Source organism: Falco peregrinus, chromosome 10, assembly GCF_023634155.1.
Source record: "Falco peregrinus isolate bFalPer1 chromosome 10, bFalPer1.pri, whole genome shotgun sequence".
NCBI classification, from domain to species: Eukaryota; Metazoa; Chordata; class Aves; order Falconiformes; family Falconidae; genus Falco; species Falco peregrinus.
Window position 1 is genome coordinate 9,724,975 of NC_073730.1, and position 18,421 is coordinate 9,743,395.

The window sequence follows — 18,421 nt, forward strand, 5'->3', positions numbered from 1 at the left end:
GAAACAATTCTGAATCGCTTGGGTGATCAGGGACATGTACTTTCAGTTTGGAAGTGGTGACTCGTGTCTTAATGAAATAGTACTGTACTGCCTGAAGAAAGGGTAAGGGAGCAGTAGGAGGGAGATATGAGGGGGAAACAGGCAAAAAGAAATGGCTGTTCTTTCTCTAAAGTACATAAATGATAACTGAAACTGATTGCTGGGGCTTTCAACTACTCTGTCCTGCCCGCAGCCACCTAAGGTTGATGGTATGAAGTTCTGCAGTAACCATTGCAGGTTGCTAAAGAAGGAAGCCTCCCTGGAGCTACAGCCAGTCATGTGTTGGGAATTGCTTGTTAGGTGGTCTGACTGGCTGTTCCTCTTTGCTAGCTCTTCTGATGAGCTGCTTTTCAGTGACTTCAGCTCCCAGAAGGCACGTTGAAGCTTACAGTCACACATGACCTGCTGTAGGAAGACTACTTCCTCAGGGAAATCTTAACCTCTCTGTTGCTAAGGAATTTTGCAGCCTGAGGCTATGAGCTGTTGAATAACATTATAGTGGCTTCTCAATGTGGACAGGTTGGCCTGCTTTGAAAGTCTGATATAGTAATACCATCGTAATTCTCTCAAAATTCTCAGTGGTACATATTTACCTGATATACCTTCAAATATATGGAAGCATGAAGTATAAAGTACTGTGTTAAGGCATGCCTCTTGGTTCTTTGTGTTCTATTTCTTCCTCTTTTTGTCAAGTGCCAGAGGAATATCTGTCTGCCTGGTTTTTGATCCCTCGTGAATTCATAGGGGAGAGCAGCTGTTTATAGTTAGGCTTTGAATTACTGCTTTGCCTTAAAAAGTCTGAATGAGAAGCCTTGCATAGTTTCAGAAAAACAGGTAGAGACCCCTGAATAGTTTAAAACTGGCATTGTCTTTTGGGTCTGTTAAATGCACTGTGCCACAGTCAGCAAGTGGAAAGAAAAAGTAAGCAAAACCAATGGATTTCCTGTGGGTATATTCACTTATCCTCCATCCACTCTAAGTCTAGGACAGAAATTGTACCTGAAATGGGGGATTTAGATCAGGTTCAAAGGTAAACTTTGTTATGCAGGTGAACATCTGATTGTGGACTATGTGTATAGATTTGTAGGAATGAAATGGTATTAAATGAAGCTCTTGAAGGTAAAGGAGTTTAACATAATTGGCATTATCAGATCATGGTAAAATGACAATAATGTTTGTAATATGCTTGGAAACTGTAAGAGCAAGAGTCGTGTTCTGTCAGTAAGAATGCAGAGCAGCACTGGGAAATACCTCCTATGAACAAAGTGGTTTCTTGTGCCTCTGAAGGTAAACTATATAAAATAAAATGTGTTACAATGGATTGGATGGGTTGTATCTATATATCTGATGCTAAAGTAAAAGAGTAAAGGGACAAAGTCTTGATCTCTGAGTAACAGTGGGCAGAGGCTGGTGCAGAGCAATTACCTTGTTGTCAGTAATTTGGGTGAATTAACCATAATTGTTAGGCGCATCTGTATCTTGGTGTGAAGAATCTACCATCTTATTCTGTAAATTACTGCATTGGTTAATTATATCTTGAGATATTTGGTTTGAAAATCTTTGGGTTTTCCTAAAGTGCACTTGCCATTAGATCTCAATAGTGCATTTTGTAATGCAGTGGTTTCTCCTCTCTGTGCAAGTGTGTGTGTGATGTATGAACAAAGCCCCCTTTTCATCTTCTCTTAGGTGAATTAAACAAGCTGATCTCTCTGCGGGGTGTCTAAGCTCAAGGGCATTTAGGAATTGGTATGGGAAACTCCCCAGAAGGGGCGCTCGGTGGGGGGCTGTGCTTGTACTCTCATGCAAAGGTTAGTGTAAGGTTAATCAGACCTGCCTCCACCTCAGACCGTTCCAGTGCGGTGAAGCATATACACCCGCTCTGTCTCACCCTCTCACCTGCTTCTTTTACCTTGATACTGTTTCTCTCTCTAAGTCTAGCTTCATCTTCAGTATGTTGTGGTTATCACTAACAGATTGTAAAAATACAAATACTGGATTATTCCAGTGTTCATCTAGTCTGGTCTCAGGGGAACATTTTATTGCTCTGTTGTTACAGCTTTAGAGTATTTGTTTTGGGCTTTAGCCAGTGATGCTGCTGCCACATACTTTTGAAGAAGGGCTGAAATTCAGTCCTTGTGCTGGAGGCCCAAAGATTTGGCAGACAGAGTTACGCAAGAGTGCAGCAGGGAGAGGAGTGGCAAGTAGAAAGGAAGAACATTGTGTCGGGAGGTGCTCTTTTATTTTTAAACTCACATAGCTCTGCACATGTGACAGATGGTTGTCACCAGAAATGAGTTTTGGGAAAGGAACGCTAAAATATTCTGAAGTTTCAGGGACGGGTTGATAATTACCCAGTGCCTGTCAACTTTAAAATAGTTGTCAATACCCAAGTGTATGATAAAGTTCATATTAGAATAAAGGAAGAAAAGCAGGAAACACTCTCTGTCTTCTGGCAGAAATATTAATGAAATATGAGTGATTGTCTGACAAATGTGCACTGCTATCTTGTTTGGCAGCTGCAGTTATTACAGTAACAAAGGGATCAGCTCTGAATAGGAGGAATTGCTTTTTATTGTTCCCTTGACTAACTTGGGAAGCTTTTTCGTCAAATAATTGATGATACCGTCACTAGTGCAGCTGGGACAAGGTCCCAGTAAGCAAAAGCCGACAATATATAGCACGAAAAGAGAAACTTACTGTAACTAGGTAGTATTTTCTGCTTTAGAGGAAGAAATAAAAAATTATTTTGAGGGTATCCTTCACCTCTGTTAAGACACTTGCTATCTGTGTAAATGGTTTCTCCTTTCATGCTATGCACAAGAGCATGTGTAGTGTAAGGAAAAAGACTTCAAGGCAGGATGAAGAGAGAAGTCTTTCCATTTTACTGTGGCAGCAGCAGTAGCAATTCTTGCATGTGTTTCTGGTAACAATACCAGATGGACCATTTTGTGAGATGATTGAGGTGCATGATCATAATTTGCTGCAGGCTGTTTTGAAAAGGTCTATTGTTGTGTTGGTGGTAGTAGTTACGTTTGAACTTGTCCATTGGGAATGGGCTTGTAACCACTGGTTCACATCACTGTTCCAATCCATGCAGCCATTAAATGGTAGTTAATGATGTTGCTAATGATCTGGGCCTTGTACTGACAAATATCTTTTAAATTAATCTATTCCAGATCCATTTATTCACCAGTGGCTCCCATACAGACCAGATCCTTGGACATCTTTCTGTCACAGAAACAGATCTTGTTAGGCAACCGGAGAACTACAAGCAGGTAATGCTTCTCCTGTAATTCTTGGATGTGCTTATAATGCTTTACACAAACACTGTTCAGCAAAAGACTGCACTCCTTGTAACGTGTTTTAAACTTGGTTTCCAAACAGAAGGGCTTATATATTGGATTGCCAGTTTCCTCTCTTATAACTTGTATTCACCAAATGGTTTCTTCTAGTTCGATGTAACACAGGCCCAAAGGTATTAGGCTAAGTTGTGTAAAAACTGGTAGAGAGGGAGTCGGAAGAGACCTAACGGAAACTGCCACTGAGGAAAAGACTCGCAGAATAAAACATTCTAGATCAGCTGGCTGACTGCTCTTTTATACTACCAGTAACCGCATCTGGGCCAGTCAGGCAGAGTATCTGCCTGTGACCTTGCCTGAGTGGACTGCCAGTGAGAACATGGAGAGATCTGGTTTATCTCTCCTGGAGAGCCAAAGCACACCTGATGCTAGTATTCCTGAGTTGACTGCCTTCTTGGATGGTAGTAAGGGGCTTTGTTTTGGAAATATTTTAGAGGCACAGAATGGTTGAAGTGGGCAGGGATCTACCCAGAACAGGCTGCCCATGCCCATGTCCAGATGGTTTTTGAATATTTTCAAGGATGGAGACTCCACAGCTTCTCTGGGTGACCTGCTCCATGCTCAGTCATCCTCACAGTAAAAAAGTATTTCTCTGTGTGTTCAGACAGAACCTTCTAGGACAGAATCATTTTTCCTAGTGTAGTCTGTTACCCTTAGGTATATATTCCTGCTGCTCTCAAATACCCATTATAATGTTTCAGTTTATTACTTGAAGTAGTACAATTCACTTGTTTTAATACAATATAATACATTTGTTTTACCTATCACTTTGTAACAAAGTTCGTTCTATGTGAAAATGAAACAAAATTGAGGTTTTAAGCTCGTCCCTAACCAAATTGGTATTTGGCAAATTTCTGCTATCTGTCCAAATCTGTTTACTCAAAGATATTCTTTCTGCTGCCGCCTTAACAGAACTGGCCATTGTAAATACCATGCACAAAGAAATTCAGAAAAGTAGATTTCAAGGTGGGAGACAGTCTTATGTTCAAACTCCCTAAAGTAAAGTGGATGTTAATCTTTCATTACTGAGTATTCCTTGGATGAATGGTTCACGTTCAGCTGTTTAGAACGTTTTCTTGGGAAATTATGTTTTTTCTAGAGTAAATGGCTAAGTCAGCTTGAGATTTCTTTTCCATTTCTGCTTCACAGTCCCCCTCCTATGGTTTGCTCAGCAGCTCAGAGCACACAGCAGCACAGACCTCTGAAGCCTGTACTTGAGAGTCTTCCAGAGCTTAGCAAATGTCTAGAAAGGTCTGATGGGCTGGTACTAGAAACTGCTAGGCTGTGTAGAAGGACTTTGCAACCACCTTTTTCCAAAGCCTTACCCTGAGTATGACACTGGTCTGTTACAGTAAAGCAAAACAATACTCTTGAAGTCTGTTTGGTTTTGAGTCTGCTGCTAATGAATCGTTCCAGGAGTTTTGTTTCTTGCATGCTGCTCCCTTTGCTGGATGTCTGCTTCAGGTGTGTGCTTTTCAGTGGAGGCTCAAGATAAAATGGAAAGAATCTTTTTGTATTTTGAACATTGTGGTTAGGTAAAAGCACTATCGTCTAGAAGGTTTAGTGGGCAGCTGTGTGGCTTAGTTAAAATCTGTGGTGTCTTCATTCCACCTTTCCCAGGCTTAAACAGCAAATACATGAAACAAAGGGCACCTCTTCAAGGGTGATCACTGAGAGGGACGGAGGCAGGGTGGCAGAAGATGTTTTCCGCAAATAAATGAGTGGCCACAGTCACCATCTCTGGTTTCTGGGCTCTAACAGGTACAACCCCAAACAAACTGCAGTGTATGTGTGTTTGAAATTCTTTTCTCAGGTCACTTAACTGCTTGGACTGGTCCAGAGTTGGAATTGTTTGGCAGCATAATCAGCTGTGAAGTTCTTGAAGTTCTCAAACCTGTTCAAGAAAAGGGGTTCCTCTAAGCTGCTCTCTTGTGCCCGATTCTAAAATAAACAGGGAAAAATTGCAGGAAATCATCACAACACTTCAATATACATATTTTTGAAAGATTTAAAATTCTTATTGCCATCATTTGAGCAATCTTTGTAGTTTCTGTCTCCCTTTACCCTTATTTCCCAAAAGCAGCTTCCAGAAGTCATACACTCAGTGTGTATGAAAAGCCTTATACAACAAGGTGGTATGGACTTGAAAAGGCAAGGCTGTTTCAAGTGTCAGTTTTCCAGATGGATATAATACTCAATATGCAAAGTGATGCTTCTTTGGAAAATGTAATAAAAAGCATCTAATTTTCAAATATCTTGATAAGATTAAGTAAATTATGCATATTTGAATAGCTTGGTTTTCAAATATTGGTGCAGATGGCAGCACTCTGCCAAATGTTTTTTCCAAAAACTGTGAAATAATTTTTTTCTCTTTAAGTAATGTGACATTTCTGTTAATGTTCCCTCAGATAACAACCTGCTACATGGATCAATAGAAAGAGCAAGCTTGTCAGTATGTTTTACTGTAATGCACCCCTGTTATTGGATGGTTTTAGGAATTCCTTCTCATGTTAGGCACCCTTCAAAGGATAGAAATGTGAAGTGGATTGAAGTGTCAAAAATTAGCTCTCACAGAGAGGACTTTGGGCTGTTTTTATTGAAGCTTAGAGTTCATTTTCATCAAAAAATATCCAACAAGATAAGTTGCTGTGATCCGTAATAAAACGAGATGTTTAGTCTGATGGGAGAAGTGTGATAGGATACAGATAGCTGTGAAGTTAAACTTCAGTTTATGAAATGGAAAAGTTATGCTACTCCTTTTCTCTAGAAGTTGCACGTTAACTTCTTTAAAATGTTCTTCCCTTGATTTTCTGACTATAAAAATCTTTTATTGCTTTTATATACAGGGATTTTACTGGACATTATTATTCTTTTATCATCATAAACGTCTTTGTCAGATTCATAGAGCTGGAAGTTTTCCAAGCGTAATAGTTTTAATTATATTTTTCTCTAGTGAGGCATGATCAAAATTCCAACTTTTCCTGTGGTTGGCTTGGCTGTGGTTATATATAATGTGTGTGGCTGTGAGCTGCAGGTCACCATCGTGTTTAGTTCCTGTGCCGCCCAGGGTGTCAGTGAATAGGTGGTGACATTTCAGCTGGTGTTCAGTTTCCAGTTGAAGTACATGTGCATGCTCGTGTTAGCTCTTGACATCTACATGTATGTCCTTTCTTTCCCAAGATGCTGTCATGTGTTTTTGAGTACTCCCTGGCTTGCAGTGTGTTGCATGAGAAATACACTGATGGTCATTTTCTCAGCAGAAACATGTCAGTCAGGTGTTGCCATTTGACTGCAAGGCCGTGCTAGAGCCTGTAAATTGGGGATGATTACAGCGCGACAGTGTGCAACAGCCTGTGCATTGCTCGGGAGTTTGGATGTTCATTGTGTCTTTTCTTGAAAACCTCTTGCATGTATCAGTGTGCTAGAACATAGTCTAGAGTGTCTTGAATGTCTTGCGTTGTGGTACGTTTTCCAAGCTGTTTTCGGGGCTGCTCATTTTTAAATGGTTCCCCTAGTCAATTGGTCTGGCGGGCTGCTGTTACTTGCCAGTCTGAAATACTTCAGGGCAGAGATGGAGTTCTGGAATCTGGCACTCTGGCTAGAATAGTTTTGAGGTGTATTGGAGAGAATGTGCAGAAGATGTGGCTGAGGGTAAGCAGCGCCTGCCCCAGACTTTCCAGAGCAGTACGGTCTGTCTCTGAAGATGTGGTCACATTCCTCCTTTGACTGTGAGGGCAGTGGTTTTGACATATGACCAACTAGGTAGTTTTTCATTATTGTGAGTATAATAGAATATAATCCCATGCTTGTCTGTGAAATCCATTTACCTTAATTCTACATTGCAGCGTCATTGGTTCTAATGTTTTACCTTGAGCTTGAAAAAAATGTATGTTGCACTTAAAAGTCACTAAATTATCTTTCTCATCAAATTGTTACCATATAGAGATCAATGAACTTTTGAAGCAAAACAGCCTAGTCATTTGGTTTCTTCTGCGTCTTCATATACTACTTCATATGTGTAATTCAGTCTTGCAGGTTTTGTGATTAGCAGAGATTAAAAGTTGTAGTCAGAACTCGGGTCATTGGTATAATGGTGGCTGGCAGTGCTGGAGAGATCATTGAAATTGTAATGAGTAAAGATGACACCTTTAAATGCCAGTAGATCAATTTACTGAGTGTTACAGCAAATAAATAATGCAGCTGTCTGCCAGATGGATGTGGAAAAAAATCTGTGGAATTTGGATGTGAATAGCTAATAACATTGTTTCGGAATTTTGTGAAAAATATTTATACTTGTTGATCATTAACACATTTTAAAGGGGCTTAAGGAACTGAGGTCCTTGACAGCAAGCAAATAGAAGCAAACAAATAGTCTGTCTGACCTAGCGTACATAATGTATGATCAATTCCATGTCCATAAAATCTTCAGGTGAGCTTTAGCTCTCCAAGCAGCAGGGATTGTGTGGGATGGGATAGGATGGTATGGGCATAGCATTGATCCGCTTTCTGGACTGTTCATTTATCAGGGAGGGAAGAGCCAGTGTACAGTCTGTGTATTGCTTCCTTCAGTCAGTCAGGACTCCATAACTTCTTACTGGGACATTCAAGGGGTAAATGATCAAGTTGTAAGATAAGTTGATTGTGGACCCTATATCTCATGAGTTTCCATTTAAAACATCTGTCCCAGATGGCCGTTACAGATGGGTGACACAACAGGTTTATTCTCTATGAGTAATAGCCCGTGGTTTGAATTCATGCAAAGCACTAAAAAGCTTCTGTTCTTTTCAGAACAAGTATATTCAGATTGGAAGCATTAGGAACTGATAGGATTTGAATTTTCAAATATGTTAAATGTGCATTTACTAGTTACTTTGCATGAAATTTCAGTCTTCACTTTGCGTCATGTGCATGCTCATGTGGGCTTGCGCACTTGTGTAAAGCCCTCCTGATCTGCAAGTATTTTATCTGCGTAGGCATGCTAAAATGGTAATATCAACCAGTATGTTCAGTGCACAAACACCAAAAATGTGAAGAGTTTTTTTGGTCCATTTCAGTCCAAGTGACAGCACCGCTTCCTGGAACATACGTCAAACAAAAATGAAGTCTTAATACAAGTTATTCAGCTGGTTACTGAATAATTCCTATGGTATTATATTATCTCCAGAAATGGAGCCGAAGTTGCTGACTGTCTTGGATGAAAGTGGTTTAACTATGGCCGGATAATTCCAGCTGTTGCCAGGCTATATTTGGTGCCCTTGTGCTGGTTGTTTGGGACTTCATGGAACGTTCCCGGGGGTGACAGATGCTGCAGGCAGATGCTAAATGAAAATAAACAGTTAAAACCCTGCTGCTAAGCCCGACACTGTGTCACGTTACTGATTTGACACAGACCTGTGCTAGTATTTTGTATTTCTGTAATCAACCCTGTTATGGTCTTGTATGGTGGGGTGAAGGGTATGTAACCTTATTTGAGTTTCAAAGAGCCTGCTAGGGGACCATCTGATATTTTCTGATGTCCTTCCATCTGCTGTGCAAGAAGCAGTTGAACCAACACATTTCTCAGTGTAGATACCAATGGAAAAAAAATCTCATTTATGCTATAGTCTGTGATGCTGCTGTGTAGAAGATTAATTCAGGAAGCGAAGGCTTGTGCTGCATGCAAATACCAGAAAAAAGATCTGTTCTTTTCTAAAAAAATGACCTTGAGCTTCAAGGACAAGCTGCCTTCAATGGTATAAGTTGTCATAGATTCATTATCTTCTGTGATGTTCTGACAACTAATTCTGTTTGAGCTGGCCCTCAATTTTTATACATTTGTTACTTCATTCCCTTGGTAAAAGCCATAGTTCTGTCATTTCTGTGATGGAACAGGATCAGTATTTCATGTTGTAACTACTGTTCTTATTAAGGACAGCTTTGCCTATTTGTCATCGTGTTTCAGTTTCTTGAAAGGAAAAAAATTTCTCAAGTGGACCTTGCATAAGAAATGATACATCATAAAGTTCAAGAGTAATTGCCTCAGAGCTTGTGAATATTGGTGAAAGTGTGTGGGGGTTTGGTTGGGTATTTTTTCCTGTGCATGTTCCATCTGAAATCCCTCCTTGGCCAGTCTTGACTCCACAGAAATTTTCATTTTACTAGGTGTTATGCCAGGCTTTGTGTGATCTCTTCACTGAAGGATTGTAGCATGAACCAATTTTCAAGGTGAAAAGAAGACTGTGTTGCTGTGAAGGAGATTGGAGAGTTGAAGAACGATCTTCCCTAAAGTAATACAGAGGTCTGTGACACAGTTTTTGGAGCAATGGGGCAGAAGAAGTGGCCAGCTCCAAAGGATCTAAACACAATGAGATTTGAGACTTCACACTGCCAGAATATACTCAGTTTGAGTCAGTAGTGACTCCTGACCATTTACTAAATCTGCTCACAGGGCATCAGATGACCAGAGTCCTTGGATTCTGGCATTGCTGAATTTTCAGAACAGCAAGTAAACTGATCGATTCTGTATTTTTCTTTTCCTTTTACAGAACTTTTTAAAGGTACAGATTTTTCTAACCCAATGCATCAAAATTTTTACCTGTTTTTAAGCAAGTTTGGTTTTCATTGGTTGCTACTGGGTGCATCTGAAGTTCTTTAATGATGAAATGAGAAGAAGTTCTAGAACTACTGACCTTTAATAAATTTCAGGGTTCAACAATGAATTGTATGTTCGTGGACACACATGTTTTGAAAAGGTCAATTATGACAAGTTTTTTGAATTTGCATAATTATGCTTGCCACAGCACTTTGAATGAAAATTGCAAATGCTTTGCCCTTTTAAAGTATTCAGGTTTTCCTCTCTTCCCAGGTTTAATTTCCTTTTACTAAGCCATTCTAACATTATTCGTTGAAGAACACAGGGAACATGGACTGACTGTGTTAGGCTGGGAGCAGAAGTAGGGTTCTGGACAGGCAGAGGAAGGGCATAGGATGGACAGTGAAGAGCCTCTTTGCTCTGGCTGTTGTTCAGTGAAGGCAGGAGCTGGAAGAAACCCCTGGACAGGAGGCCTGCATGAGGACATTGGGGAGGCAAGGTGTCTCTGGTGTGAAAATTCAGACTGTCTGGGTGAAAAGAGACTGAGGCACCGAAGAATGGCTGTGGCAGGAAGGGCTGAATATGGGAGGCAGGACTGGGGAGGAGAGTTAGGGTGGAGCTCTGAACAGGGAAGATGAGTCTGTCTAAGGACTCAAATCACTATTTTGCTCCTTGCTCTGAGAAATTCTCTACTTGCAGGCAAATGTCATACCCCTCCAGTGATGGTCTGAGTGGACAACCTACTGTTGCTGCTATTTAGTTTATTGACCCAAGAGTCTGAAGCGTGTCTAGTATCTCTAGAAGTTATGATCTTGCAGATGTACATCAGAGATATCCATTGTGTATCTTTTTAGAAAGGTAATATTCCTCCTGCAACATCAAAGATATTAAGTCTAAATTGGAGTGTGATGTTGTGGTGTAATGTATGTTTATTAGGATATTTTATCCCAGAGCTGTTGCGTTGTTCAGAGAGCAGAGTGCCTTGTTTCTTGAGTCAGAGCTGTGGTGAAGAAAGTGATTCATGAAGGTGAAGAAGTAGTAGTAAGAGTGGGAGAATCATTGGAAGAGGAAGGAAGCCCTAAGTGCTGAGGCAGCAGAGCTTTGTCCTGGAGAGCTGCAATACTTCTGTGCCTTTGGGTTCTCACGTTCACTGTGGCAAGTTACTTAAACTAGACTGCATGGTGGACTGCTGATCACATTTTTTATGTGTCAAATTTGATGCTCAGAGATCTGATTTCTGGACATGATGAGTGTTCCTAGCTGCTACTGAACTTGGTGGGACCTCTGCTTGGAGCCCCTCAAGAGTTTCAGCAGTGCAGACAGCATCACCTAGTAATGCTAGCTATAACCCCAGATGGTGTAGTAGGTCCTTGCAGCACACTGACTGCTCTGCTGAAGTATTAGGCTGGATCCTAGTCAGTAGAGTGGTGCGTGTTAATGCAGCCTAGGCCATCTGCCTAGTTTCTTCTGCTAGAGCTGATGAGCTGAGGCGGTGTGCCATGGCTATGTTGGCTCAGGAACTAACTCGGTGAAAACTACCTCAAGCATCTCTGCAAGTTGTTGCGTTGCACTGGGTATCCATGATCTGAAAAATCCAGTCTCAGAAGATTCAGGTAAGGCATCCAAAAGAAATGGAAACATTTTACTTTAATCTCTTTGCTTTCATTTCCCATTTGTAAAATGACAATAATACTATCATCTCATCTCACATGGGTCATTAGGAAAGATAACTTGTTTATGTGGAAGATAAAAATTCTGTCTTCAAAATGAGATTTGAATGATGTATGGCAAATAAGTCCATGGCTTCCCTCTGAAGAACAGACAGAATAATATGCAATTTAAAAGGAAAAGGAATAGCTTCTGGACTGAGCACAGTCATTCTGTGTACTTGGTGAGGCAGATTATGAAGGGAAATATTTTGGTCACATAATTCTAGTTTATACACTTGGGATGGTCAAATTAGTGTTGTTTAGGCAGCTTGAATTCAGTCACTTTTAAACGTCAAATACTTCAGTTTCCAACCTTAGCACTTATCTTGCTGGATTGTGCATTAGAAGTGTAAAACATACTTACTGCTATGAGCTCTGAATAACACTGACAGTCAAATGCTTCCCCCCCCAGCCCCTGTTAAATTACTTAATGTTTTGTGTTATTGTTCCAGCCAGTTACTTAAGACATTTTACATGCATGGTAGTCAGATTGGTGAGAACTAACATGGGAGCTGACATTAATATTGCAGAAGAGAACAGATCTGATAACATACTGAATTATATATGGAGCTCCAGCACCTAAATGCAGGAGGCCTGGAGGCTCACACAAAGCTCGAGGGAGCTGAATGATCCTGAGTAATCTATTTTTGATGGTGGTCGTTCAAATAAGAAAGAGTGGAGGCTAAAAGGATTTAATATGAAGGTTGTCTGCAGGCTCAAACAAAATACAGTCTTGGTGTTGCTGTATGATGAGCAGGGTCAAGAGCATGTCAGTGATATTTGGCTGGTCTGAGCTGGTTTCCTGACCCTGTCCGAGACTCCTGCTTTCCCCTTGGTGCCCAGGTATCAGTAAGCAGAACAGCGGAGCAAGAACTGGCCTTAAATCCCCATGGGTTATGTTGCTTAAAAGATTCATTCTTTCTCTGTAGAAATCTCTACTTTGGTCTTTTGGTGGTGTAGTGTCAGGAGCAGAGTGCCTGCTGCAGTGCTGTGCGCAGTGAAATCTGCTGTACTGGGGTGGGTAGAGTTTCAGAGCCTGCAGGGATGATGAGCTGTACTGGGAAACCCACATTTTCCTTGTATGTGAGGATGTTCAGCATGATACGTTAAAGTGTTTTGGTCCTCTTAGCAGGACTGCCTAGATCACCTTTAACATGCAGAATACTTCCCACTTGTTGTTTTTCTGGGAGAAGGCTCTGTTGGTTTTAAGGTTACTGAAATTGGAAAAAGCTGTTGATTTTGTTTCTTCTGGCTGTGTACATGGGAACCCCTCGTTACCCACTACTGGTCCAGTAATTGTACTGTCTTTGTACAATTTGATTTGGTGGTGATTTGGTGGTTGCTATGCTTTTCCTGTAGAGTAGGAGAGTGGTTACTGAGCAAAGAATTTAAAAATGAGATAAAAAAACCCTGTGATTCAGATATCATTTTTCCTTTTCACATTTCATTGCAAGGAAAGAATAAGCACTAAGAAAACAAAGAAACTGTCAGTGACAGCATGTGCTGCCCACCCTGTGCTGTGTGGCAGGAACAAAAGATTTGATTCCTGCTTTTTTTTTAATGATTTGCTCTACAAAAGGAGAGGTAGGCTGCCATGTCGTTTTCCTTCTGAAATACCTTAGGCGATTGGTTTTCACTTCATTTGCTGACATTTATCATGTAAAACATGGTTTGCTATAGTAGTTATTAAAACCTGTTGGAAACATTGGATCAGGTACTCATTTGCAAAAATGAGGCAGAGCAGATGCAACCCTTGTTACCAGTGTAAAATCAGGAAGTATTACAGAGGTCAGATGGCTTCAAAGCTACTTTTAGACTGTCTCTACTTGTAGCAGAGTTCCTTATCTTTACGGAGAAAGTGAAAGGCTCCAGCCAGCTGTGCACTGTAGAAGCAAGAGCAATCAAATTGTGCAAGATAATGTATATTAGTATTTCTAAGGCAGATTTGAGTCAATTTTAGAAAGGATGTCTTTGGAGGAAAAAAAAATAATTACTTGCCTTTGGATGCTTTGTGTGATCTCCTGTTGGGGCAGACAGTGGACCAGTTGCCTTGGGTGAGGAACTCCTCTCCTAACTTCCCTAGTCATGCCTACTGTGCTGCTGCTGGAGGTTTTACCCCCTTTTGGAAGCAGCAGATCTTCCAGATCCTATCTGGAAGATTGACAAGGACTATCCAGAGCCAAGAAGCAGCTGGAGGTCAGGGGGGAAGTTTGGGGTCGATGGCAGGAGAAGGGATGAATGTGGGTACCTGTGCGGGAGTTAATTTAGGAAGACTGGAGAGGGTAGAAATGCATGGAGTGACTCTTCCTCATGCTGTAGACAGAAAGAAGCTTCTGCAGGAGCTAAACTGCTTTAAATATCAATGAATATGATAAAACAGTCTCCTCTGTTTCTCCTTCCCTGGAACTGCAGTGTCAAGCTGTTTTCTGCTCATCTGATGGCTGCTGTTACTGGCTGGTTTAGTTCTGCCTGCTCTGGGTCAGGCACTTTCCACCCCCGCAGTCCCCTCTGATCCTGCTGGTCATTCCCTTTCAAAGTAGTGTGGAGTATCCCATCCCAGAAGGAGCCAGAAATGTGTAATTAAAGAGCTTTGAGAAAGGCACGCAGGGTCAGAGAATGTGCCTGCATTTGTATCACTAAAGGAATATCCTTGTAGCCAAGTTGGTTAGAGGTGGGCTGGGTAAGTGGGTGGCAGTGCCAGAGGAAAATGTTTTGGGCCACTGAACTGGAATTGGTGCCTGGTTGTTGTTGTAGCTCTCTGGGATCAGCTTTTGGGGCAGTACTGCTTAAAGTCTTATTCATGGCTTAAATGATGGGGTGGAGCACACCACCAGCAAGTGCGTGGACAGTACCACATTGGGCATAACAGTGGAGGGTAGTGCTGCTGTTCAGGGGGACTGAGGCTGCAGAAATGAGCCAAGAGAAGCCTCAGGAAGCTCAGTAAAGGCTGGTGCAAAGGCCTGCATCTGGGATGGAATAACCCCTTGGGATGGAACAGGCTGGGAGCTGACTGCTTAATAAGCAGCTTTGCAAAAAATCCTAACAAACAAAACCAAAACCTGCCCTGAACCCAATACCTTGGGGGTCCAGGTGGGCAACAGGTTGCCCAGGAGCCAGCAGTGTGCCCAGGCAGCAAAGGCTGACTGCATCCTGGGCTGTGTTAGCAGGAGTAAAGCTGGTGGGGCAAAGGGAGGGATCCTGTCCCTCTGCCCAGCGCTCGTGGGACCGAGTGCTAGGTGCCTGGTGTGGGCTCCCCACCACAAGGACAATGGCATACAGGAGCAAGTCCAGTAAGGCCATTGAAGTGGTCAGAGCTGGAGCATGGAGCAGGCTCTCTTCAGAGGTGTACTACAACAGGAGAAGGGGCAACAGACACAAGTTGGAACGTGAGTAATTCTGGCCAAATATAAGGGGAAAAAAATGGCCATGAAGGGTGGCCAAGCTCTGGAAACAGATCTGGAGAAGGGGGTGGCATCGCTGTTGTTGTTGTTCAGGACTTGCTGGACAGATCCCTGAGCACCTTGCTTTCAGCAGGAGGTTGGATTAGGGACCTCCAGAGGTCCCTTCCCATCCTTGTGAGTCTGCTGGGCAGCTGACGGTGTTAGCATGAGACCAGCTTCTTCAGCTGACAAGCGCTAGCTTGTCACCCAGCCATGAATCATTTAGTTGTTGAACTCTGTACCCAATTTTACTTTCCCAGTGCCCCTTCTTGGGAAGGATGCTTTATTTTTTTATTACTCCAGACAGTTTTAGTGCTAAAATATTTCTTCAGGTATTTTTTTAAGCAAGGTGGCCTCTGGCTGCAATTAGTGTCCCATTGGAAGAACTGACAGCATTATATAGCAATGCTAAAGCAAATCATTCTACCTCATGGCATTATTACCTTGATCTGAAAATTTCCCCAGGCTGCAATTTGTCACTAATATTACCTTCAGCTAAATTTATCCATAAAAAAAAAAGAGGAGTTAATATTGCTGCAGTTCTAGAGGTGCCATCACCATTTTTTGCGGATGAGTTATTACTTTGTACATTTTATTGACCAAGCATGTAGAGTTCTTGGTCCTTGAAAAATGATGCAGTGGTTCATCACGGACCCCCGTAAATTGTTGGACTATGTAGCAGCAACATCTTAGTCTCCTACACCCTAAGAAAGGAAGAAATCTAAACCATGGTAGATGCATACTGCACTGAAGTAGGAACTGCATTATGTGGATTGACTGATACGAACACTTGGTTGTGATTGCCAGTGACAGGAAAACTGATAAGATGATACTGAGTTTCACTGCTGCTCTTGTGCTTTTGCTTGTTTTATGCTGTACTTCACATAATTTGAATGCTGTGACAGTGACAATGACAGTGATATACTATAATATAATTTCACCTGAGACAATGCAGCTGGAATTAATAAGCTGGAGAGATAAGTCTGAGGTGCTTTGTCATCAGTTGGCATTGGATTTTTGTTTTTGGTGGAAGTGCTAAGAAATCCAGCGGCGGGAGGAAGCTGCCCCAGCTCAGGTGATGCTTTGGGGCCAGCACAGGGAGGCCAGGCAGGCTCTGTAGTCCCATATGGTGCTACGGAAAAGGTGGTGCCAACTTCATATCTGTTGTCTGTAAGCTGAATAATGAAATTCACATTTGTCAGCTGAGGCTGATGTGCAGGGGCACGCGTGGTGTGAAGTCTGTCTTGTCTCCATAGTCATATCAAAATAACCTGGTCATGCTGCCTCTTAACTTTCCTTGGTAGGAGGCTTCAAAGAGAGAGTTGCTTACTTGCTGCCATTCTTTGGTGTTGGACTCTGAAAGGGTCTCATCAGTCCAGCCCAGTGGATTTTAACTGAGGTATTGGGTGCTGAAGGAACAAATTAAATCTCAGGAAAAAAACTTTAAGGTGAGGGGCTTTAAAACTCATAACCAATTTCTTGAATTGTGCCTTGAAGCCAACAGTAGCCACTAGAGAGTGCAGAGCATCTTTGCTTGTGGAGTCTTTACTGTTGTTTTCATCTAAAAGTTATCGGTTATTAGCTTCTAACACAAAATGGACTTCAGGCATGTCACTCTTCTCTTGTCCCCAAATTATGGCTTCTGGTGAAGGCTGATCCTGAAGTGCCCCAGAGCTATGATGATCTTGTGATCCCTCGTTGGGACCTCTGTTGTTCTGCATCCACCACTGCATCAAAAAGACACTTAACCTGTCTAGAAGGTCAAGCAAAATGGGACCACTGCATTCTCTAGCCTCATGCTAATTAAAGAAGAAAACTAGTTAAATTCATATATTGCAATGGCTTTGGTCACAACTGAACTGTTGCTGGAAAGCTGAACTGAGATGAACTCTGCTTTTTAGAGGTGAGAATGCAGCTCAGATTGGGAGGAGACTGGCAGAGCTTTTTTTATAGCCTTGTAAAATTAAACTTTCTGTGCAACTGGCCCATAATGTTAACTCAGCTCTCCTGGCAGGTATTTTTGTTTTTTTAAATAGCCAAGGAAATAGAGTTATAAAATCAGCTGTTACTCATGCTTTGCAAGTGGTTTCAGTATTTGTGGTTCTTTTTAAATGTTTGTCGCTTAATTTAAAGGAGTGTGTTAAGAGACTAGCAAGAGGAATGAATTGACATAAGGGAGACTGTAGCAGACTTCAAATTAGTAGTTTCTCTAGTCAATAATGTGTTTTTTTTAAATGTGTTAAAATACCTGCATGCATGATAGGCTTTGATGGCTTGTCAAAGAAGAGCTAGGCTGGGAGGAACTGTATCAAGTTGGCAAGCTAAGATTAATCCACATAGCAAATGACTTTTTAAATTCATTTTTTAACTAACATGAACATTTGTGATAATTCTCTGTGCTGTTTGTCTGCAGTGGTGGAAGCTATCCTTCTTTGTGTTTGTTTTTCCTGTCTTTGGGTGAGAGCTAAATTTTGTTTAACATTTATATTTGTTAGTGCTTAGAGGTTGGGTTTCCGTTGCTGTGGATGCTGTAGAAGCCAGTCCTAGTCATGACGTACATCTGCTGGTACCCTGGGAGTGCAGGTGAAGCCATGCAGCTCTGTCCCTGATGAGCAGAAACTGGGGAAGCCCTGGATGTCACTGTTCATCCAGTCCTAGGTTAGGGACCACCTGGTCCTTACGGGCCAGTAGGCAAAGAAGGTGGCAGGGACCTGAACTGGCAGGCACCTGTTGGAAGGTCTGCATCAGGAAGGCACCTCCCTTGTGCCTCTGGGTCCCTCTTCTCGCAGGGAGCAGGAGAAGGAGGCCGGGGAGCCTCTACGTGGCCTTTGGGACTGGCAGCCTGTGGTGTATGCAGTTGAGAATACGGAATTCCCCACAGGAGTTTAAGGCATCACTTGTGCACAGCTTGTGCAACATAGCCCTTTATTTTGAAGGGAAAGTACTAAAGTTCAAGGGGAGGAAAAAATAAAAAGCCAAGCCCTTGGCTTAGTAAGTGTTTGCGATATAGGCTGAATTTTTTTTTTTTTAAAAAAAAAAGCATTCCTTTGCTTTTGTGTAAGGGTAGTGTTTTTGTTTGTTCACTGCCAAATGCAGGATAAAGATGTCAAGGAAGGACACAGTAAGTGGATATAACAAGCTGGTGGGAAGGATGGATGGAATGATAAAGGGGAGAGGGTAAAACCTAAAGGGTTAGTTCCCCTGCTGAAGTCAGTAGTCCTAACACACACACAAATTAGAAATTGCTTGTTCATGTTGACCTGCGTGCGTTTTTGTGGTCTGTTAAAAATATAGGAAAATGGG

At 41.8% G+C, this 18,421-nt stretch overlaps 1 protein-coding gene across 4 annotated transcripts in view; it reads left to right on the forward strand.

Annotated features, from left to right (window-relative positions):
* Positions 1-18,421, forward strand: part of TEDC1 (tubulin epsilon and delta complex 1) — a 73,751-nt gene that overhangs the window by 24,210 nt on the left and 31,120 nt on the right. For 3 of the 4 annotated variants that reach the window (XM_055815353.1, XM_055815356.1, XM_055815355.1), the window contains exon 5: positions 3,216-3,314. The exons of the other annotated variant lie outside the window; for it this stretch is intronic. In XM_055815353.1, coding sequence (XP_055671328.1) covers positions 3,216-3,314 — 99 coding nt within the window. The remainder of the gene's footprint in view (positions 1-3,215; positions 3,315-18,421) is intronic. 4 annotated transcript variants of the gene reach the window in all.